General features: G+C 50.3%; 9 protein-coding genes across 9 annotated transcripts; 4 read left to right on the forward strand and 5 right to left on the reverse strand.

The window, feature by feature from the left end:
• Window positions 1–166: 166 nt before the first annotated feature.
• Window positions 167–1,912, forward strand: N7455_008132 (threonine synthase THR4; the record flags this gene model as incomplete). Its single annotated transcript, XM_040955542.2, has 2 exons — window positions 167–285; window positions 353–1,912. The coding sequence occupies exons 1-2, from the start codon at window positions 232–234 to the stop codon at window positions 1,910–1,912; spliced, it is 1,614 nt and encodes a 537-aa protein (XP_040814030.2). The 5' UTR covers window positions 167–231.
• Window positions 1,913–2,290: 378 nt separating this feature from the next.
• N7455_008133 (uncharacterized protein) lies at window positions 2,291–4,131 on the reverse strand (the record flags this gene model as incomplete). Its single annotated transcript, XM_040955626.2, has 4 exons — window positions 2,291–3,346; window positions 3,409–3,478; window positions 3,538–3,783; window positions 3,860–4,131. 4 exons carry the CDS (start codon window positions 4,129–4,131, stop codon window positions 2,291–2,293), a joined length of 1,644 nt encoding a protein of 547 aa, XP_040813943.2.
• A 2,586-nt stretch (window positions 4,132–6,717) lies between these two features.
• Window positions 6,718–7,258, reverse strand: N7455_008134 (profilin; the record flags this gene model as incomplete). Its single annotated transcript, XM_065605811.1, has 4 exons — window positions 6,718–6,852; window positions 6,909–7,043; window positions 7,097–7,197; window positions 7,246–7,258. The coding sequence occupies 4 exons, from the start codon at window positions 7,256–7,258 to the stop codon at window positions 6,718–6,720; spliced, it is 384 nt and encodes a 127-aa protein (XP_065460760.1).
• A 579-nt stretch (window positions 7,259–7,837) lies between these two features.
• Window positions 7,838–9,981, reverse strand: cspA (putative cell surface protein; the record flags this gene model as incomplete). The annotated part of the gene is made up of 2 exons (XM_040955666.2): window positions 7,838–9,135; window positions 9,198–9,981. 2 exons carry the CDS (start codon window positions 9,979–9,981, stop codon window positions 7,838–7,840), a joined length of 2,082 nt encoding a protein of 693 aa, XP_040813841.2.
• A 1,507-nt stretch (window positions 9,982–11,488) lies between these two features.
• N7455_008136 (DNA primase subunit PRI1) lies at window positions 11,489–13,125 on the forward strand (the record flags this gene model as incomplete). The annotated part of the gene is made up of 3 exons (XM_040955709.2): window positions 11,489–11,673; window positions 11,736–11,933; window positions 11,991–13,125. The coding sequence occupies 3 exons, from the start codon at window positions 11,489–11,491 to the stop codon at window positions 13,123–13,125; spliced, it is 1,518 nt and encodes a 505-aa protein (XP_040813987.1).
• A 475-nt stretch (window positions 13,126–13,600) lies between these two features.
• On the reverse strand, window positions 13,601–14,718 carry N7455_008137 (MAM33 family protein; the record flags this gene model as incomplete). Its single annotated transcript, XM_040955577.2, has 4 exons — window positions 13,601–13,626; window positions 13,689–14,170; window positions 14,251–14,431; window positions 14,538–14,718. The coding sequence occupies 4 exons, from the start codon at window positions 14,716–14,718 to the stop codon at window positions 13,601–13,603; spliced, it is 870 nt and encodes a 289-aa protein (XP_040814000.2).
• A 434-nt stretch (window positions 14,719–15,152) lies between these two features.
• N7455_008138 (translation machinery-associated protein 16) lies at window positions 15,153–15,789 on the reverse strand (the record flags this gene model as incomplete). Its single annotated transcript, XM_040955689.2, has 3 exons — window positions 15,153–15,435; window positions 15,486–15,570; window positions 15,621–15,789. The coding sequence occupies 3 exons, from the start codon at window positions 15,787–15,789 to the stop codon at window positions 15,153–15,155; spliced, it is 537 nt and encodes a 178-aa protein (XP_040813937.2).
• Window positions 15,790–16,102: 313 nt separating this feature from the next.
• N7455_008139 (putative exonuclease) lies at window positions 16,103–18,437 on the forward strand (the record flags this gene model as incomplete). The annotated part of the gene is made up of 3 exons (XM_040955620.2): window positions 16,103–16,115; window positions 16,177–16,324; window positions 16,385–18,437. The coding sequence occupies 3 exons, from the start codon at window positions 16,103–16,105 to the stop codon at window positions 18,435–18,437; spliced, it is 2,214 nt and encodes a 737-aa protein (XP_040814026.2).
• A 797-nt stretch (window positions 18,438–19,234) lies between these two features.
• On the forward strand, window positions 19,235–21,017 carry N7455_008140 (Fig1 domain-containing protein). The gene is made up of 4 exons (XM_040955718.2): window positions 19,235–19,442; window positions 19,503–19,571; window positions 19,627–19,954; window positions 20,006–21,017. Exons 1-4 carry the CDS (start codon window positions 19,412–19,414, stop codon window positions 20,382–20,384), a joined length of 807 nt encoding a protein of 268 aa, XP_040813996.1. The 5' UTR covers window positions 19,235–19,411; the 3' UTR covers window positions 20,385–21,017.
• Window positions 21,018–21,247: the final 230 nt, after the last annotated feature.

Genomic DNA, 21,247 nt, shown 5'->3' on the forward strand with positions numbered 1-21,247 from the left:
ATATAGAGATGTGCCCATGAATGAAGTCGAAAAAGATGACAAGGATTCGAATTATACCTATTATAGTATATAAGTGAGAGCCAATCAAATCACGCACGTGAAGGCCGTTCTCGGAGGCGCTAATCCCTTTTGGGACACTCAGATTTCCCCCGCGGTGGGATGAATCATTCCGCCTCTTCTTCTTTACTTCGGTTTCAAGGAATTTCTGTTGAGTCAATTGACCTTCTCACTATGTCGCCTACACTTTCACAACAATACCTAAGTACTCGTGGTGCTGAGTACGGGGTGAGTAGGAAAAACAACCATTCCAAATTTCATCGCAAACATGTTACTTACCCATCTGTTTCTCTAGAGAACCTTTGAAGATGTTGTTCTTCAAGGCCTGGCCTCCGATGGAGGTCTCTTCATCCCGGAGGATATGCCTACTCTCCCTAAGTCATGGGAGACCGAATGGCGCGACCTGAGCTTCGAGGATTTGGCACTCGAAATCATGTCGCTCTATATCTCTACCGACGAGATTCCTCGTGAAGATCTTAAGAACATTATCTCCAAGTCCTACTCGACTTTCCGCCACCCCGAGCGCACTCCTTCCGTCCTCCTCGAAAAGAACCTCTACCTGCTAGAGCTATTCCACGGCCCGACCTTTGCCTTCAAGGATGTTGCGCTCAGCTTCCTCGGAAACCTGTTCGAGTACTTCCTTGTCCGCAAGAATGCTGGAAAGACTGGCAAGGACCGCCACCACCTCACCGTTGTTGGTGCTACTAGCGGTGATACTGGTTCCGCTGCTATCTACGGACTCCGCGGCAAGAAGGACGTCTCGGTATTCATCCTCTTCCCTGATGGAGGCCGCGTCTCGCCCATCCAAGAAAAGCAAATGACAACTATCTTGGACCCTAATGTTCACAACCTCACCGTGGCCGGCTCGTTCGACCACTGCCAGGATATCGTCAAAGCGCTCTTCGCCGATGAGGACCTTAACTCCACTCACAACATCGCCGCGGTCAACAGCATTAATATGGCCAGAATCCTGGCCCAGATCACCTACTACTTCTACTCCTACTTCTCCCTCATCAAGTCCCCCTCCTACACCAAGGATTCCAAGGTGCGCGTGGTCGTCCCGTCCGGCAACTTCGGCGATATCCTCGCCGGTTGGTTCGCCAAGCAGATGGGTCTCCCCATCGAGAAACTCGTGATTGCCACCAACGCAAACGACATTCTCGACCGCTTCTTCCGCAGCAACGGCCACTACACAAAGAAGGCCCTCGACTCCCCCACCGACCACGGCGTAAAGGAAACCCACAGCCCCGCAATGGACATCCTCGTCAGCAGCAACTTCGAGCGTCTCCTCTGGTTCCTTTCCTACAAAACCGCAACTGGCACCGAAGCCGAGCGTCGCAAGCACGCCTGCGAGGATGTCAGCGGGTGGCTCAACGAGCTTAAGACGAACGGCGGCTTCCAAGTCCCCGCCGCCGTCCTCGAGGCCGCCAAGGTCGATTTCGAGAGTGAGCGCGTTAGCAACGAGGAGACCATCGACATGATCCGTGATATCTACAAGACCTCCTTCCCTAAGGGTCTTGGTCCTGGCTCTGCCAAGAGCTCCAAGACCGGTGGTTACATCCTTGACCCCCACACTGCTGTTGGTGTTGCTGCCACTCGCCGCTCTTTGGCGCGTAACCCCGAGGATACTCATATCTCGCTGTCCACTGCCCACCCGGCTAAGTTTGCTAGCGCTGTTGATCTTGCTCTGCGTTCCGAGGATGGTTATGACTTCACCGAGATCCTGCCCCAGGAGTTCGTTGGCCTTGAGCAGCGCGAGAGTCGGGTTACCCCCGTCGGCGAGAGTGCTGGATGGCAGGGTGTTAAGGAGATTGTCAAGGCAGAGCTTGAGCAGGAGCTGCAGGGTTTGCGCTAGATCTGGGACCTGGCAAGAGACAAAATGGATCATTGAGTACACTAAGCTGGTGAAATTCAGCGGGGAAGGTGGAGCATGTGCAAGTCGAGAAAGTATAGACATCTTGAACACTGTTTCTTTCTATCTAAATATATGTCTGTTTTGTTTATTGCACCAGGGTCTGAAGTCAGACCCAATTTCTTTACATGTATATCCGTTTCCACTACAGTATTCGTGCCAGGATTTGTATGTCAAAATTCTCCACGGTTTTAATGGAATATTCTCACTACTTCATGCTAAATTGTCTTCAACAAGTTCGAAATATATATATTTAGATCTGATAAGTATGTGATAGACATGTTTCGCCCAAGACACACCATTATCGTCAACCGAGAAAGACTACGCATTCTCATTGTGGGAGACAACAATTGCCCCATCCCTCTTCTCATCGCGGTAAATCTGCTCCTGTTCGCGGTCATACTCCTCAGCGAACTTCCTTCCAAAGAGACCAATCCTGTACCAGGGAAGGTCAAACATCTTATCAATAGTCTCGAGACTACGACCAGCAGCCTCGGGCACAAAGAGCCACACCCAGAAGCCACCAAGAACGGAAATAACACCAAAGAAGTAAAAGGTCCCGTGAGGGCCAAGACCTCCATCCTTGAGCAGCATCTCAGGCAGGGCACGGTTGACAGCGTACTGGCAGATAAAGTGCATGGCCATTGTGATAGACGAGCAGATACCACGAATACGAAGAGGGAACAGCTCCGAGGAAAGCAGATACTGACCACTGTTCCAACCCAAAGCCCAACCTACACCGGAGATGTAGATGAAGGCAATGGCAGCGGTCGATGCACGGTTCTGCGTCTTAGTGGGAACGAAGTCTGGATTTTCGGCGATGGGGACGAGATTCAGGAAGATAGCAATGTAGAACATGGCAATTGTTTGAAGGACAATTCCAATAATGAGAGAGCGCTTACGGCCAGCCATATCGACTAGGAAGAGAGCGCAGATGATGGCGGCGACGAATTTGACGACACCGAAGACAACGGTCGAGAATAGGGATTGTTCTTGGCCGGTGATACCGACGAGAGTGAATAGATCTGGCGCGTACACGGTAATCGCAGAGCCACCGGACCAGCAGGCCATGTTCTGAGCGAGGTTGGTGAGGAATAGACGGTATGCGTTGCGTTTGATGCCGAGGATCTCCTTGAATAGGCCCTTCCAGCCCATCCCGAGCGTGGCTTCCATCTCCTCCTGGAAGGCAACGTCCATTTCGGTGATCTCGTTCAGGACGTATGGGTGGTCGGCGGGTAGGCCGCGGAGCTTGCAGAGGACCTCGAGGGCTTTCTCGCGCTTGCCCTGCTTGATGTAGAAACGGGGGGACTCCAGCTGGAAGAAGGTGAGGATCAGGATGATGCCGGCGAACATGAGGTGGAGTGAAGTTGGGACGGCCTGTAGGGAAGATGGGTTAGCTAAATCAGTACGACAACGTCTATAGTGACAGGGGAACTTACCCAACGGTTGAAGGTGTCCGCCATGTGAATTTGAGTACCCCAATTGGCAAAATAGGCAATCATAATACCACTAGACTTAGTTTTAGCATCGGATAGTGAGGCAATAGGAGAAGAGAAGTATTAACTCACAGGTACACAGCACCAGTAAACATACAAGTACAGAGACCACGGATGGGAGCCGGGGAGATTTCAGAAAGGTATATGGGACCGACGACACAAGTCTGTCCAATACCAAGACCAGCAACGAAGCGACCAGCATAGACGGCACCCATGTTGCCGTTGTTTCCAATAAAGATGGCGATACCGAGAATCCAGAGACAGCAGAGTTGGCGGGTAGCCCAGACACGACCGATACGATCACAAACGATGAAAGCACTGTTATTCAACCATGATTAGCAAAGGCTGTCCGGGCGTAAAGACGGGTATGATGCGTTTCAATAGCAAGACTTACAATAGAGCACCCGCGACACTGCCGAGCTGAACCATGGAGGAAATGGTACCCTTGATACTAGCGAGCTCATCCTTTTCGAGGTCGTCAATGCCAACAGACTGCTTGAAAGCATTAGAGTTGAATACACCCGTGATGAGACCCTCGTCGACACCACGGGCGGCGCCCATGAGACCAAATGCAAAGACGGCGAACCATAGCTTTGCGTTAAGGGTCTCCTTGGGCAAGCTGCCCGTGTTGAACTTAAAGATGTTGATAGCAGCACCACCCGCCATGATGGATGATGTTTTTTGTGCTTTCTAGACGGGTCGTGGAGAATGAATATACAAATCAATCGCGAATCGAGGTCATGGACCTGTGTACGAGACGATGTAGCAGCGCCTCGAGAGAACAAGTCTCAGATGAAGACAATAGGCTCAACAGAGGTCTTTGAGGTTGGCAGTCGCAGAACAGAGAAGGCTGTGAGGGGGAGGCTGCATTCGATGGGGGAAAAGAGTTGTACGGAGGGGCATGGACGATCTCTTAAATTCCAATCTTGCGCCATGCAAGCGCATACGGTGACCCAAGGCTTGCTTGCGCCGAGTCTTGGTCTTGAACATTCAACCAATCCACGTTGTTCCTAAATTCCCCGATACTCGAGCCAGGACTTTAGCTCTATGAGCTTTACATGAGTAGGATTGTGAGATGAACCGGTCTTTTGACATCATCCCTAGCGTAAACCACCGTTCGATCCATATTAGCACACCATAGAGCCCATAAACACAGTGACAGCAAAGTGTGCATCTTAATTCTAAGTGATATACCACGCAAGAACCACATAGATGATGGTCTTACCCCGATCCCAACAATGAAAACAATGCCGATAAACGGACCGAACTTTGCTACAGTTCTGTGTGTCATGCTTGCATGGTTACCAATGGACGATGTCGCCGGAAATTGTAATATATGCCTCACCAAGACACGAAGGATGCCGGATTTCTTGGCATTCTCCTTACGGTCTTCTCCGCGGCACCATCACCAGAGCCACGAGGGAGGGATAGCCCTAGAGAGTTTGGGTGATCGGCGATGTATCAAAGCGTACCCCAGCCTTGACCCCACGCCAAGCACAGGTAGTGTTGGTTGGCCCAATCAACAGCTCCCCGATGTCACATCAATGGCGCTCTTCAGTTTCCGCTCAGGCACCACGCTAATATCCCTGTAAGCCTAGGTATGTATATGCCCCATACCTTAATTGTAGATTTCCTCATTCTCCGCCCTTCGGGTCTTCGGGCGGTTTCCGAAACCTATAGAGTTCTACCACCGCGGAGAAATCGACAGTCCTTGGCACTTGGAGTACATTGTGTGGGAAATCGACATCCGATCAAGACGCTGGATAGAAAAATGTTGAGCTGTAACCTGCATTGCAATACCTTTGGGAGGCTGCAGGTCTCATTTCAAATCAATTTTGGAAAATTTGTGCCGCTGTGTGGGATGGGATCGTGTCCCGTTGACCAAGACCCCAGAAACACCGGCGATGCCGTCAAATGAAAAAGAAGGTAAGCGTGTGGACTCGGGATCCAAGCTCTCTTGGCGGTGTTTCTCGGGCCTTGGCTTGTCTTGGTATATCACCGATGGCCCGCCAACGGAGGCAAGGGGTCTATGCGACTCGGTCCCGAGAAAAGAGAGACAGATGGATGCTGGTCCCCAGGTTGGCTTTGATATTTCCAACTTCGGTTTCCCCCACAGATTTCCCCGCATGTTGCTGGGCGCTAAAAAGGAGGGACGGCGCTAAACCCGAAAGGGGCCTAACTGAGGTGTCATGTGATTGTTATTATATGGCAAGGGAAGGCAAGGAAAGCCATTGAGGAAAACGGGGTAGACAAAACAATCCAAGTCTTTTACAATATAAGACGAGTGAGCATTCTTTGAAAGGATGACTATACCGCATTGCTTGAGAATACGCAATTTACGAATGACTGAAAGAACACTCTCCAAGGCGCCACTTGCGTAGTCAGGGCATATGATCCAGACCCCAAGAGTTCAAAGTTGAGATAGAAGCGACATCGACTCAGCCGCAGTTTGCGACTGAAAGAGTAAGGAGTGGGCCAAGCGGGTTGTCCGATTGGGCAAAGGCGTGGAGCAACGGGGGGATGATGCCCACTGGCAGGTGATGAACGGGAGATTACGTGACGGATTAGGGCAAACCCAATAACTAAGGCAACACTAACTCAAAAAGGAAATTTATAGGCCCTCTACAATATAAAAGTGACTTTTCTTACTACATATATGTACTCCGTAGCTATATCTGTATTCTATCCTCGTCCTCTTAACTGATCTCTGAATTTTTACATATACCCACCCCGGAGAGCTTCAGACTGATCGGCTAAACATACTCGCGCTAAGGCATGTAATAGCGCAAAGTCCCGTCGAATCAAAACAAAGAATTGCCACCATATCACAATGAGATAGACCCAGATCACGATCGACAACCAAAAGACCAATGAAAATATGGAGCCTGGATCATGGCCTATCCTCCCGACTACACGCTATTAAGAACGCGCACAGGTTCCTAGACACGGTTCAGGCTAGGAAAGTCTTGGACATATCCACCAACGTCACAGCATAGTACCAAGAATATATGACGGCCGTCGAGGAGGTCGAGTCCTTGCTCCGCGATAATGGCAACGACAGATAAATAGACAATAGGAAGGATTAAAGTTGAATAAAGGTATAACACCAATATTGGAATTTAACAAGGGCTCTGACTACTTCAGGACGTTTAACCTCTTAAAGTGCTGCATGTATAAAATCTGATATATAGCTAGAATATTCTTATCAGAAAATATTCCGCCAAATCACGATCATTTCTTCGTCTTTTTGAGCTAATATCCTATACTAGTCAAGTAATTTGCGAACTGTCCAACAATGCTTGCAGCCTCTCTCGGTTGCACTGTTTCAGGATAATGTGCGATGACTATTGATTGAGATGATTTCACCACACAAACACCCTCTTTGCCCTAATATTCTCACAATTAACAAGCCATCAGTTATTGTGTCAATTGAAATATCTCACCTTCTCGGCATATATGCTTTGATCATCTGCTTTTGTAACCATAAGCTTTTCCCCTGCGACATAGAGCCCACCAGAGTATAGCGGGATTGAATCCTCGAAACCTCTCAACATATACTGAACCTCCCCTAGTTGAACCTATTGGAACACGTTTTAGCGGCAATTTCAAAGAGCGATAGTCCAAAACCTACATTGAATCCTGCAGTTGTTGCAAGTAGAGCATCGCCTGCTGCAGAGAATATAGCGGCCTTGTCAATCTTTTTGGATCCCACCAGGGTTTGATCGACCCAGCCTACCGTAAGATTAGTTTGGGGGTGTTTATTTGTGTAAATCTGCATACCTTGCCAGCTCATCTTGAAAGTAAGTATAAATAGACCGGGGAATCTAAGTCGGGGGAAACAGAGAGGTGGGATTTAGTGGCTTGAGGGGTAATCCACCTTTTAATCGAAAGTTGAGTTGAGCCAATGGCAAACTGTACCCGTCAGATTTGATCTCCACTGTATCTTATGTTACTTTTGATCCCTAGACTTAGGGCTAACGTGATTTCACGAGGAATTTCTTCTAAAACAAAATAAATTGACTTTTGATTCAATGTAAATACTTTTCTAAGACAGATAAATCTTAAAAACATACAAAAGAATCCAAGCAGTGAAAACTATATATTACTATTAGTATATTTTAAAAGCAGATCTGATAAAGTAAACAAAAATCTCGAAATGACCAAGCAACCCGTTCTTCTCTAATCCTTCGGCCGTGTTAATAAAAGCAGAAGAAGAAATTCCAAGCGGGGCATAGGCCAGACATTCACAAAACTACTCAAGGTACCATGAGGTCTCTCTGATCCCCACCACGAAAACCAGGGAGGTCAGGAACAGAGAGGGATCCGGATCTCAATCAAGAGATGGATCGGTCGTCAAGGCTACTCAACTGATTTACAGGAGAGCCATGAGACCAACAACACCGGCAAGGAGACCAGCAACGGGCTTGACGTTGGAGGCGGCACCGGTGAACTCATCGGAGGTGGGGCTGGCGCCGTGCTGCTCAGGGGTAGAGGGCGTCTCAGGGGTCTCCGGGGTGGAGGGGGTAGAGGTGCCGGAGGGGTGGGCAGCGGGCTCAGTCTCCTTGGGGGCAGCGGGCTTGGTCTCGGCAGGCTTGGTCTCGGCAGGCTTGGAAGCAGCAGGCTGGGAGGCAGCGGGCTGGGACTGAGCGGGAACACCGGGCTGGGACTGAGCAGGGACACCGGGCTGGGACTGAGCGGGGACACCGGGCTGGGACTGAGCGGGAACACCGGGCTGGGACTGAGCAGGGACAGCGGGGTGGGACTGAGCGGGGACACCGGGCTGGGACTGAGCGGGGACAGCAGGGTGGGACTGAGCGGGGACACCGGGCTGGGACTGAGCGGGGACAGCAGGGTGGGACTGAGCGGGAACACCGGGGTGGGACTGAGCAGGGACAGCGGGGATGGACTGAGCGGGGACACCGGGCTGGGACTGAGCAGGGACAGCGGGGTGGGACTGAGCGGGAACACCGGGCTGGGACTGAGCAGGGACACCGGGCTGGGAGACGGCGGGCTTGGTCTCAGCAGGGACAGCGGGCTTAGTCTCAGCGGGGTGGCTCTCAGCGGGGTGGCTCTCAGCGGGCTTGGTCTCAGCAGGCTTGGTCTCGACGGGCTTGGTCTCAACGGGCTTGGTCTCGACGGGCTTGGTCTCGACGGGCTTGGTCTCAACAGGCTTGGTCTCAACGGGCTTGGTCTCAACGGGCTTGGTCTCGACGGGCTTGGTCTCAGCAGGCTTTGTCTCAACGGGCTTGGTCTCAACGGGCTTGGTCTCAACGGGCTTGGTCTCGACGGGCTTGGTCTCAACAGGCTTGGTCTCAACGGGCTTGGTCTCAACGGGCTTGGTCTCGACGGGCTTGGTCTCAGCAGGCTTTGTCTCAACGGGCTTGGTCTCAACGGGCTTGGTCTCAACGGGCTTGGTCTCGACGGGCTTGGTCTCGACGGGCTTGGTCTCAACGGGCTTGGAAGGAATCACGACATCTCCAGTGGGCTTCAGGACGGGGGCGGTAGGGCCTGCGGTAGGGCCTCCGGTGGCGGGCTGAGTGGCGTTGTGGAAGGTCAAAGGCTTCTCCTCGCACAGGGTGCAGACGGTAGTCTTGGAGATGGTGATGGTGCTTGTCTCGGTGACGGGGACGGTCCAGGTCTTAGAGCCAGAGGTGATGGTAGACGAGGTGACTAGAAGTATTGTTAGAATGTGCTTTTTAAGTTGTATTACATGGTGAGATTCTAGGGCTTACCAGGGCAGGTGGTGGTCACGTAAGTGAGGGTCTTGGTGGTGCCAGGCTTCACGGGGACGTGGGGCTCGGTGGTGGTGCCAGGGTGCACATAGGTGGTGGTTCCGTTCACCACAGGGGTGGTGGTAGGGTGCACAGGGGTGGTGCAGGGGACGGTGGTTCCGTTCACCACAGTGAAGCTGGACTCCGGCACCGGGGTGGTGGTAGGGTGCACGGGGGTGGTGCAGGGGACGGTGGTTCCGTTCACCACGGTGAAGCTGGACACCGGCACCGAGGTGGTGGTAGGGTGCACAGGGGTGGTGCAGGGGACGGTGGTTCCGTTCACCACGGTGAAGCTGGACACCGGCACCGAGGTGGTGGTAGGGTGCACAGGGGTGGTGCAGGGGACGGTGGTTCCGTTCACCACAGTCCAGCTAGACTCCGGCACCGGGGTAGTGGTGTGGCTGTGCACCGGGGGAGTGGTGGTGTGCTCATGCACCGGGGTGGTGGTGGTATGGCTGTGCACCGGGGTGGTGGTGGTCGAGTGCTCATGCACCGGGGTAGTGGTGGTCGAGGTCGTGCACGGGGTGGTCCACGACTCAGTGGTCTTGCTCCAGGACTCGTGAGTCGAAGTCGAGACGTGCTCGGCCGGCTTGGACCAGCTCTCACCCCAGCCCTCAGCCTGAGCAGGGGCAGCAACAGCAGCAGAAGCCTGAGCGGAAGGACGGATGAATTCCTCGCCACGAGCCTGCATGAGGCCGGCAAAGGCCGGGCTGGCAAGAGCCAGAAGAGCAACGGAGTTGATCATTTCGAGAAATCAAAGTCTTAACAAACAAACTTGGAAAGATAACGAATGAAGAGATGATGATAGAAAGTCTGAATGATGGACAGAGATGAAGGATCTTATATGCCCTGTTTGAGATACTGGTTCCAAGTCATGACGGATACGGGTGCCACGGTCGTGTCCAGGACAGAAAGATAGACCTGATTCCCAATGTCACCATATGAGGCCGAATGCAGGGAATATGATAGCTCAACCACAGATGGCAAAGGCACAGATGTAAGGCCATTGGAGAGAAATTTGTGCAATGATACATTCATATGGCGAACCCAGATGCAAACGTGACAGACTGTAGTATCATTGGGGTAAGTAGTGGAGGTCTCCATCTTCATCCACTAGAGTAACCTAATGCGGAAATATAAGAAGAGCTTGGCAATTTCCGTTGTCTCTCACCATATGCAAAATTAGTGAGTGAATTACAGCCGTGACTGAACATTGCTTCATTTCGATAGAGGAAATTGCGTAATGATTGTTCAAGAATAGGTTATGTGTATGTTGGACTATATGGCGAGAAAAAAGGACGATTATACATGTCCAGTATTAGCAGCGCAGTAGCCATAATAGCTCTGGACCCGGAGCTAGTCGACAGTAGGATGGCTGGGCGACCATATTTGAACGGGACCACAATTGATGTGACAAGGCTCCTCTGATTGGGGTGGAAACCCCATGGAGACGCATGGGCTTGTAATGAAAACACTAAACAAGTCGGCCAGAAGCAGCCAAAAATCCCCAAGCACGAATAGGGCTGTTTCCTTGGCTCTCTGGAATGTGGGAATGGGATCCGACTGAGTGTGGGGGCGTTCCACTGGTAGGTGTCCTTTGAAAGAATGTACGTGTGAACCCGAAGTATTCCCGGAGCAAGACGATCCCAGCAGGCTTGCAAATTATCCTTTTTGAGGGATTTATCCGGATGTGACCCATCGTGGCATGGGCAACTGTAATCAATGACGGGGACATCTCAATCTAGCATTGGGTTAGGCCAAGTCCCCACTACGCGACGATGGGGCTTTTGCCGCAAAGTAACAATGGGGCCCCGTCAGAATTTGACATTGGAGAAGGTCCCAACCAATCCGAGAAGGTTGTATCTGCAGCCTGCACGCTCGTAATTTCTTGGAACAGCACCCCTGGGGGGAATTCTAGATATGTCATCCAAGGATCCTGGTGGACGAGAGGCACAGGAGTGAGGTACAGCAGAGATTCTGGCCGCAAGCGGCAAGGGGACAAACGTAGTCCCTCAACATCTTGCGGTTGGGTTTGCGACAGACTCTCCCTAGTAAATGTGAGGAATAGGGTCGAAGCACCGTTTTCGGCCATAGATAGGATTCCCGATCTGGAGAGCACGTGATGTAGGGCTTAGGGTAGACGCGTGCACGGGGCATCACGCGTCGCGCGTCGCGCCTTCCTGTTTGGGTTCAATTAAGCCGGAGAACCTTGAGAAGAGCATTTGCTTTGCCCATCACCAGACTCGCCCACAATGCCTCACTCCGTATCACCTGGCTCTGCGCAAAATGACGATGAAATGCCGGATGCCCCCCCGGTCGAGACCTCGACTGAAACTAATGTCAAACTCGAGGATATGTTCAACGACGATGATGACGATGACGAGGAGTTCCCGGCTTCTGGAGATGTGAAGATGGAATCTCCAGCCCCAAAGGAAGAGTGAGTACTCAACTCGCGTACAGTAACCTTGGACTTGACGGCTGACCGAAGGCTCGCAACAGGCCCCCAGCACCGACACCCTCGGGCGTTGACTCGGATATCATGCTGGCCTTCTATCAACGACTTTTCCCCTTTCGATACCTTTTCCAATGGTTGAACCATGGCATTGTACCGACGAAAGACTTCGGCAACCGAGAATTTGCACTAACACTGCAAAATGACGCCTATCTCCGATACCAATCATATCCAACTGCTGACCTGTAAGACTTGTTTGAACCTTTTAGTATCAAATCCCTTTTGTGCTTACACATGCCCAGATTCCGGAAAGACATACTTAAGATGAACCCTTCTCGTTTCGAAATCGGACCTGTCTACAGCACCAACCCGCGAGATCGCAAAACGCTACGAGGCGGTCAAATGAAGCCAGTCTCTAAGGAATTGGTTTTCGATATTGATTTGACTGATTATGATGACATCCGTACATGCTGTGTCAAAGCGAATATTTGCGCGAAGTGCTGGTCATTTGTGACAATGTCAATCAAGGTTATTGACACCGCACTACGGGAGGACTTCGGGTTTGAACACATCCTTTGGGTTTACTCGGGTCGTCGTGGTGCTCACGCCTGGGTGTGTGATCCCCGAGCACGAAATCTACCGGATGATCGACGCCGAGCTATTGCTGGTTATCTTGAGATGATTCGGGGAGGGTCACAAAGCGGGAAGAAAGTCAACATCAAACGGCCACTACACCCCCATATTGTACGCAGTCTTGAGTTGCTTAAGCACGACTTTGCCCGGACCACACTCATTGACCAAGACACATTTGAATCCGCCGAGCAGGCAGAACGCCTTCTATCCTTGCTACCCGACAAGACATTGAACGAATCCCTACGGAGGAAATGGGAGTCCTCTCCAGATCGCGCCAGCACCAGCAAATGGGCTGATATCGATTCACTTGCAAAGACTGGGAAGAGCAGTACGCTAAACCCGGCGACGCTCCGAGATGCCAAGCAAGATATTGTCCTGGAATATACTTACCCACGTCTGGATGCTGAGGTCAGCAAGAAGATGATTCACTTGCTCAAGAGTCCCTTTGTTATTCACCCCGGCACTGGTCGTATTTGTGTTCCCATCGACCCTCGCAATGCCGAAAACTTCGATCCTCTCACCGTCCCGACGGTAATGAGCCTCCTGGCCGAGATTGATGAATATGACGCGAAACACCCTGCCGGCACGGCGGAGGCAGATATCCCTGACGTTGAAGGCAGTGCAATGAATGGCTCTGACATGAAGGGTGGCCGTAAGGTGCAGGACTATGAAAAGACTAGCCTGAAACCTTATATCGACTTCTTCCGTTCCTTCATCGCAGGCCTCATTAAGGAAGAGCGTGCTGGCAAGCGTGAACGTGATGACAGTGGCCCTGCTGTCAAGGCTGATCCTATGGAATTTTAGCGGCGCCATGTTCATGTTTGTTCCCTTTGCCTAGCTTTCCTCATAGGATTATGACTTTATGCTTTGTTAATCAGTTGCACCGATTTCATTTTGGACTTATATCAAGGGATTCACCTTTGAGGAGTTGGGGTCTACTGTGCATGGAACCGAGTTATTTGATTCTACGTTTACTACATACCTTGTTCTCATTCAAATCTATAAATTGAATAGCGATAATCCCTCGGCTGTGGAACCTATCAACCTGCAATACATACAAAGTAAGCTAAAGGTAGGAGTATAGCTATTTAGTAAGTGAAGTGATTGTATATTGGAAATATTGGTACAGATAGAGTCGCACAAGTAGTTGCACTAAAGCTAATCATGATATGGAGGCACGAGGTTGGCATCTCCATATCAGGCAAACTTCTCATTATCAAAAGGCACCCACGACAGGATTAAGAGGAGATGAGTCGCAGGTTAAATGGGGTTAGTTAATTTAAGCACCAATGAAGTTCTTGACGGCTAAAAAAGAAAGGCAGCGTTAGCACGAGTCACAGAAACATTATATAGGAAGGGAAACATACTCTCCAACCAGCGCAAGTACTCCTTCTGCTCCTTGACGGAGATGTAGTCAGGAACCATATTAGCGAACTCGGCGTTAAGGCCACGGTCCTCGAGGTAGCGGTCCCAGAGACCCTGAAGGTCCTCATCGAGGTTCTCGAAGGGAGGACCGGCGTAGAGGCTCTGGCGGGCCCAGTCCTTCTCAGCAGTCAGGGACTGAGCGAGCTCAGCCTTTGCGAAGTGGGAGACCTCCTCGATCTGGAACACGCCGTCCTGGACAACGGTCTGGATCAGAAGGGCACCGTTGTTGGGCTTCTCAACGGTGATGGTAACACGGGCAGGGAAGCTGGGCTCCGGCTGCTCGATATCCTCCTCAGCGGAGGCCTCGGCATCCTGACCGCGGGATTGGTTCTGGAAGTCCATCTCGTCAGCCAGGGAGGCGTCGTCAAAGTCCTCCTGTTCGCTGATGTTCTGGATATCGGCGACGGTAAAGGTGACACGGATGCTAAACAAGCATATATATTAGCATTCATCATCGACATTGAAACAAAAAAAAAACCCGGAATGGGGTTGAATGAATCGTACTTCTCGGTGCCAAACTTCTTGGTGAGGATAACCTCCTGGTCACCCGCAACATCCTTCACCTGCCACTCGCCATGCTTAATGGTCTCCTCAATGGCTTCGAGTTGTTCCTCAAATTCAGGGATTTCGGAAGACTTCTCGTGCTTGAGCTCATCCTCGAGCTTGGCGAGAAGCTCGATGTCGACTGTAAAAATAAAATCCCAAATTAGCGCAAGGCCACATATGGAGCCCGCCACCGGACAGCATCGGATTTCGGCGGATCCTTTCAAATATCATTCAATGCATCTTACCTTCGGATGAAGGAGCCTTGAAAATGCTAGAGGTTGAGAAAGCAGCGTAGGCGGGCTTAGTGGCCTGCTTGAAGGATTGCTGGAGAGCAGGCCTGGGGAATGCTGGGCGCAGAGCCGAAGTGGCAATGGAGCGCGAGAAAGTGCGCGGGATAGAGCGGGTGATAGTGCGAAGAGAAAGCATTGTGAATGTGGATGGTCTTAAGTTGATGAAGATGAGAGCTTGGGGAAAAAGTAAATGAGCTAAGTTATTACGAGTGCCAAGACCGGCGCTTCTGTTTTGGCCGACTTTGCGCGACCACGCAATTCGATGCTATATTAAGCAAAAGGCATATATAATTCTAATTGGCTTACACTGAAGATTACAGTGGATGATTTGGGCTGATTGAAATTCATGTCATGACTCGCTCTACTATATGCGCACGAACGACCAGACGGAAGGCCTGGCGTGTGAGAAACTATATAGATGGACAATACAACCGCATTGAATTGAAATGGTATATTCGAGAATATTCGGCTGTACAGAATCTAGAGGAAGAATCAATGTACCCATAATGCGCCAACCCAGTCTTTTTGGACACCAGACAAAAAAAAATATAGAAAAAAAAGTAATCGTGATCATGACATGCTCTTCGGTGGGAAAGTAGAAGTGAGTTTCTCTCCAGCTTTGGTGAACCGCATGAACTTGATGGCGCTGAGACCCGACCAGTGTCCATTCCAGTTCTTCATTGCGGTCATCGCATATTGATCGCCTAGATCTGGCATCCACAGTCCGGTCGAGAATTCCCGATCCTCAGTTTGCACCCGCTGTTTCAAGGCCTCCTCGCGCTTGCTAGGAGGACGTCCTTTCCGGCGTTCTGACTCAAGCTGTTTAATCTCCTCGGTATCACGGTCAATGTACCTGGTTTGGGTTAGTCTTGGGTTTGGTGGTCGATCGTTGGTGTTACATACTTGGCGACGAACTCGGAAATCTCTTCGGTCGAGAGGGCCTCAGTAAGCTCTTGGATAGCCTCATAGATATAATCAATTCGGTCCACTGTTTGAGTTAGTTGGGCGACCTTCAATTAGAATGGGCGGCTGTCTCACAGTATGGCTGTCTTGCACGGTTCACAGTGGCGTTATGGCGGGACAATCGATCGTCGCGAGCACCAGCTTTGCGGAGTCGGTGGGCATCGCGACTGTTCTCATGAAGCGCATTAGTGGAGCTGCGCTTCTTGGAAATCTGCTTGTGCACTTTTTCTAAAGTAACAGGCATGGTTGCGGGCTGATGACAAGAATTACTCCAAACTCTCCGCCGTAGATTTCGATGATAATTTTCGTGGATGCACCGGCATAATTAGGCGGTGACTCCGAAATCACCGCCTTCCCCACTCGAGGAAAGCGCGTCTGCGCGTCGAGATAGGGACATTCCAGGAGTTATTTACTCCCTCAATTCTTTAACTGAGATTTAATTTGGACCTCGCATTGTATTCCTTATTCACTAGTCTCCTACTTTTGAAAATCTCAACTTATGTTATCACTTATTGATTGAATACGAGGACCCGCCTGTCCCTCGAACGGTGTCCACCATGGGCATTAAAGGTATGTTGTCTTGTGACAGTCTAGGGAGAAGATGAAAGGTGATTTTAACGCCAACAAACAGGACTGCACGGGCTTCTCAAGTCCATTCAGAAACCATGTCACATTAAGAATTTCAGTGGACAAACACTTGGAGTCGATGCATATGGATGGCTGCACCGTGGAACTGTTGCTTGTTCCGTGGATCTGGTCCTGGAAAATCCTACTAGGAAGTATGTCTATTTGATATCCTCTCCCATGCACTCTTGACTGACAACGCTATCTCATGGCAGACACATTGATTTCGTCCTCAACCGAGTCCGTATGCTTCTGTTCTTTGGAGTGAAACCCTACCTCGTCTTCGATGGCGATAATCTGCCCAGCAAGGCAGGCACCGAACAAGATCGCTACAGACGGCGTCAGGAAAGCAAGACCCTTGGGCTGGAGTTACAACGGAAGGGGAGAATGCCAGAAGCTTACCAGGAGTTCCAAAAGGCCGTCGATGTGACACCATACATGGCTCGGCAGCTAATCGAGGAACTGAAACAAATGAATGTGCAGTATGTGGTGGCCCCGTACGAGGCAGATGCCCAGTTGGTGTATCTTGAGCAACAGGGCGACATTGATGGAATCATATCTGAGGACTCGGATTTGCTGGTCTTTGGAGCAAAGCGGTTGATTTCCAAATTGGACCAACACGGGGAATGCATTGAGATAAACCGCGCCGATTTTACTGCTTGCCGTGAGGTCAGCTTGGTTGGCTTCAGTGATCCGGACTTCAGAAACATGTGCATTTTGAGCGGTTGTGATTACTTGGCAAATATCCCTAAGTTGGGGCTGAAGACTGCCTACCGGATTATTCGCAAGCATCGAAGTGTTGAAAAAGCCCTGCGTATGCTCCAATTTGAGGGCAATTTCCGAGTCCCAGCGGACTACCTTGCCAACTTCAAACAGGCTGAGTTGACCTTCCTTTACCAACGGGTCTTCTGTCGCAAAGCTGAAAAGTTAGTGACTTTGACACCACCTGACAAGGATGTCAATTTGGATACGCTCCCATTTATCGGCGCCGATATGGAGCCGGAAATTGCCGTCGGAGTTTCTCGTGGCGATCTAGATCCAACCACCAAGGAACCAATTACCTTGAAGCCCCTATATGCAAATAGATGGACTCTTGGCATCAATCGCCGCCAGACACTGGGTAGTTCATCCGAGCTGAAGCCCAGAAAATCCATCAACTCGTTCTTCACCCCGAAGAGGACGCCGCTGGCCGAACTGGACCCTAACAGCCTAACTCCGTCTCCGAGCCAGCAACGGCTCTTGGAGCGTAATTCAAACAACAGCTGGCAGGCCAATGCAGCACCTTTCCGCTCCAACTCGGTTAGATCTACGCCTCTGAGAGCGTTTTCTGACCAAGGCCTCAGCCCCATGGTCCGGAGTGTGGAGCGCTCATCCTTTTTGGCCCAAAGTGCAAGATCGTCGGCCTTGCAGTCCACAAAGAGGCAGAGGCTTTGCTCTGAGGTTGAAGGGGATTCTCTACCTGCTTGCTCCCCTGCTCGCAGTCGCTTCTTTGCTCCTACTTCCGAACAAGCTAGCCCTAGCGGCCAAAAGCTCTCCCGGTCAAAACGATCACGCAAATCTGTGATAGGTGTCTTCTCTGATGAAATGGCAGAAGACATCATGTCCAGCATTCCCGATCCCAGTACTACTCCTGGGCCTACTGAGGCTAGTCCCGAGAACAACCTTGAGATATCTGGCAAGCCCAGTGGAGTTGAAACAGCTTCTAATCCCACCCCCAACAAAACCCTGATGCCCGAGCACCTCGAAATATCCCAGCAGAGCCGCAGGGATACCACAGCGAACTCTCCAGGTTTCAGTCAGGCTCTTGACTATCACGTTGACCGACAAAACTCGAATGTACTTTCCAAGTTTACTTTTCAAGCGGGGCACAAGCCTGAGACAACCGCAGCTAGCCCTATCATGACTAAAGTTCCTGCGATTCCGACTTCTCATAGACCTTCAACGCCATCGACCCCCAGAAGCCCCGCCGCGATTGCACGGAGCAACGTTTTCCAACGACGCCTGACACCGCTCCAGCGGATGGGACAGTCCGCTCTCAGTCGATCTAACAGCATCAACATTCCTACTAAACTACGGGATGCGGAAGCTGCCGAACCTCGGGCCGAAGTTCCTTCTCCTGTCATACTTAAGGGGTCCTCTTTTGCGGGAACCCAGGGCAGTGAAGATCTCATTGTCCCAGACAGTGAGGATGAAGAGGACGAGGATGAACCCAGCACAGGGCACTCGACTACTCTTGATCTCAAACGCTTTTCTTTCGCCGCAAATTAGGCTGCATCTCTATTTGATTACGGAGCATTAGGACAGGAACATCAGGTCTTGGTATCCGGGGTAGCATTGGACCACTGGTTTGGTTGATTCCACTTTGGCGCGTAACCTATGGTGTTAAAACTTTTTTTAATTGGGGTTATTGTTTGACATAGCGTTGGTTAGGGTTTGAAAATCATAGCATCTTGAAACATTGAAACGTGCCCAATCCGTAAATTGTACATCAAAGTAGCGTAGACGGCCCAATATCTAAGAGGCTGGGTGAATCGCGTGGCTTGTAGAAGTGGGGCAAAGGTTATCGGGATCTGCACTAGTCCATATCGGGACTAACACCGCCCAGACTTTCCCGTGTGAGTGGGCAGAATGATCCACTTCGAAGGCGGTCTGATCTGGTTACCGGGGAAGCGGGAGAGTAAACAAGAGCGGTTGGCCCAGCCTCCCAGATTTCCTATACTCTTGCCTCATCCCCAGCCTCCAGAGAGATTCAGAGAATCTGTCAATTAGTCTGACGTTGAGTTTTTGTGCCTGCTACGATCCCTTCTTTCCCTCCCTTCCATTCTTTCTACACATTCCCTCTCTTTCATATACTTCCCACCTGTACTACACACAGGCGTCAAGTCATATCATATCTCTGACCCATCTGGATAATCCACTTTAGGTGCGATCCGGATTCCACATTATTATCAAATATTTTGGATAATTTTCAAAGTATTCTCAGCACTGAATACATTCTGAACGATCCGATCTTTATCCGACTCTCCACATTCTTCATCTACATTCCATTCCAACGATCTCGATCTCGATCTCGATTCACTGGTCATCGCAATCCCACGAACGAACAAGAAGTGCGCCACGGGGTGTACAACTGAGTTCTGTGATCGCATCGAGTTCAGGCAACTCCTTCTCGGAGACCCGAGAAGCGAGTCAAGAAAAAAAGTGAAGGAGTCCGACCTCGAGGTGGTCCTAGCTTGAACACAATGGCTGCTCCTTTTGCTCAAAAATGGGCCCGTAAGTGACAAAATACTAAGATTCAGCATACAATGGGATTGTCATTAATTCTTCATGCAGGGTTCATTCCAATGATCGGGTACCACCATGTGTTGATGATTATCATCGCAGTTGCTATTATCCTGTTATGTGAGTGTCTATCTTACACATTGCCCTCTGCCGGAATGTAACTAACAAATTGCAGCACTTCTGTTGGCCGGCTGCTCTTCATCGTCCCCACAAATTCCTAACATCTTCCTCATCTCCCTATACTATGAAAAGTATAACCCAATTAGGGATCTCGCACAAGTCGACCCAGGTGTTGTGACCGCCCTTTCCAACATCGTCGGTGGCGCAGAGTTGGAAGTCCGAGTGGGATACTTTGGTATCTGTGTTCAGCCCGATAAGGGTTCCTTTATTTGCAATGCCAATGCGACGGCGCTGGCTGAAATTGTTACTGTGGATCAAGATCCACTGAACCTGATCTGGGTTGCCTCGACGTTCAAAGATGCTGTTGTGTTCCCCTATCTCCTGTGAGTAACTTGCGCTTTCTTATTGTTTGGATAATACTAATTCTCATGCAGAATTGTTGCTGTCATTCTCGCATTCTTCTGTTTCATCCTTCTGGCGACATTCCCTGGCTGGCACGAGGAGATCGATGACACTGGATCCGAGCGTGAAGTCAAGCCTTTCCCCTCGCGGCCCGTCTCCCAGGCTGCGCTAGCCCTGATTTTTGTCTCCTCGGTGTTTGTTCTGGTGTCTGTACTATGGCAGCACACAGCGTCTGTCGCTGCCAGTACGATAGCGCAAGACATGGGGAATGGAAGTGTGAAGAGCGGCGTCGGCTCATCTGCAATGGTACTTGGCTGGTTTGGCTTTGTCCTACTAGTTATAGTAACTGTTGGCTTGCTGGTCATGATCTTGAGTATTAGTCTGATCCGCAAACTGACCGACGAGGAATGATCTAATTGATTCATCCTCAACGCCGAAGCAAGAAATACTTGCTCTCTTCGCCTTTGTTTTTCTTTTCGCGACTTGCTTACACCTACCTCTTCTTCGCCTACGACATACCTTACCCTTATAATGGGACGACACAAATGGGAAATGAATAATACCTATGAGCACACGACACTGGCTCAATTCACGGAATGGATGGGAACGGAACACACGATACTTGGGACATTTTGATTTCCCCACGGGGAATTTGGGATTTGGACAATTGATTTTTACGAACATATTTGAGGATACGGATCCTCGCATGCTTTTTCTTCTTGCGATTTGATACGAGCCATCTTTGTCGATTCATCTCCTCGAAACTCATATTTGGCAACTCTGCCAATCTGCCAGGATAGAATGAATGCAATGCCATCGAGTCACATTTTGTACAGATCTATTTTTGCCGGTGTTTTTTTTCTTTTTTGAGTGGACTTTTGTTTTATGTTCAGCACATGGCGTTTGTTTGATCTGGTCATGTATACCACAGCCTCTTGTTTATTCCCACGCTGTGTTCGCTTTTGCTTCTCACGGAGAACTGCAAATCCTAGTTAGTCCTTATGACACAATGTCAAAAATGATACCAAAGTCAAGTCTTCACAACTCAATCTCTCGAATGGGTCATCTTACAATATTATGTGGAAAGTTCCTTCGCAGTATTTTATGTTTACAGAAAATATCGGTCGTATGGATTGTCATTTACTAAGAAAATTGTGGTTGGATATAGTACATCACCAGGAAACCCACATGGGGTAGAGTACATATCAGGTCGACACCTCCCACGTCTAGGCGTCGGCGCTTTGTCAATGGGAATAGTATGTTAGGCCCGGAAC

The sequence above is a fragment of the Penicillium solitum genome (genome assembly GCF_028829755.1).
Source record: "Penicillium solitum strain IBT 25940 chromosome Unknown utg000005l_segment0_segment0, whole genome shotgun sequence".
Taxonomy (NCBI): domain Eukaryota; kingdom Fungi; phylum Ascomycota; class Eurotiomycetes; order Eurotiales; family Aspergillaceae; genus Penicillium; species Penicillium solitum.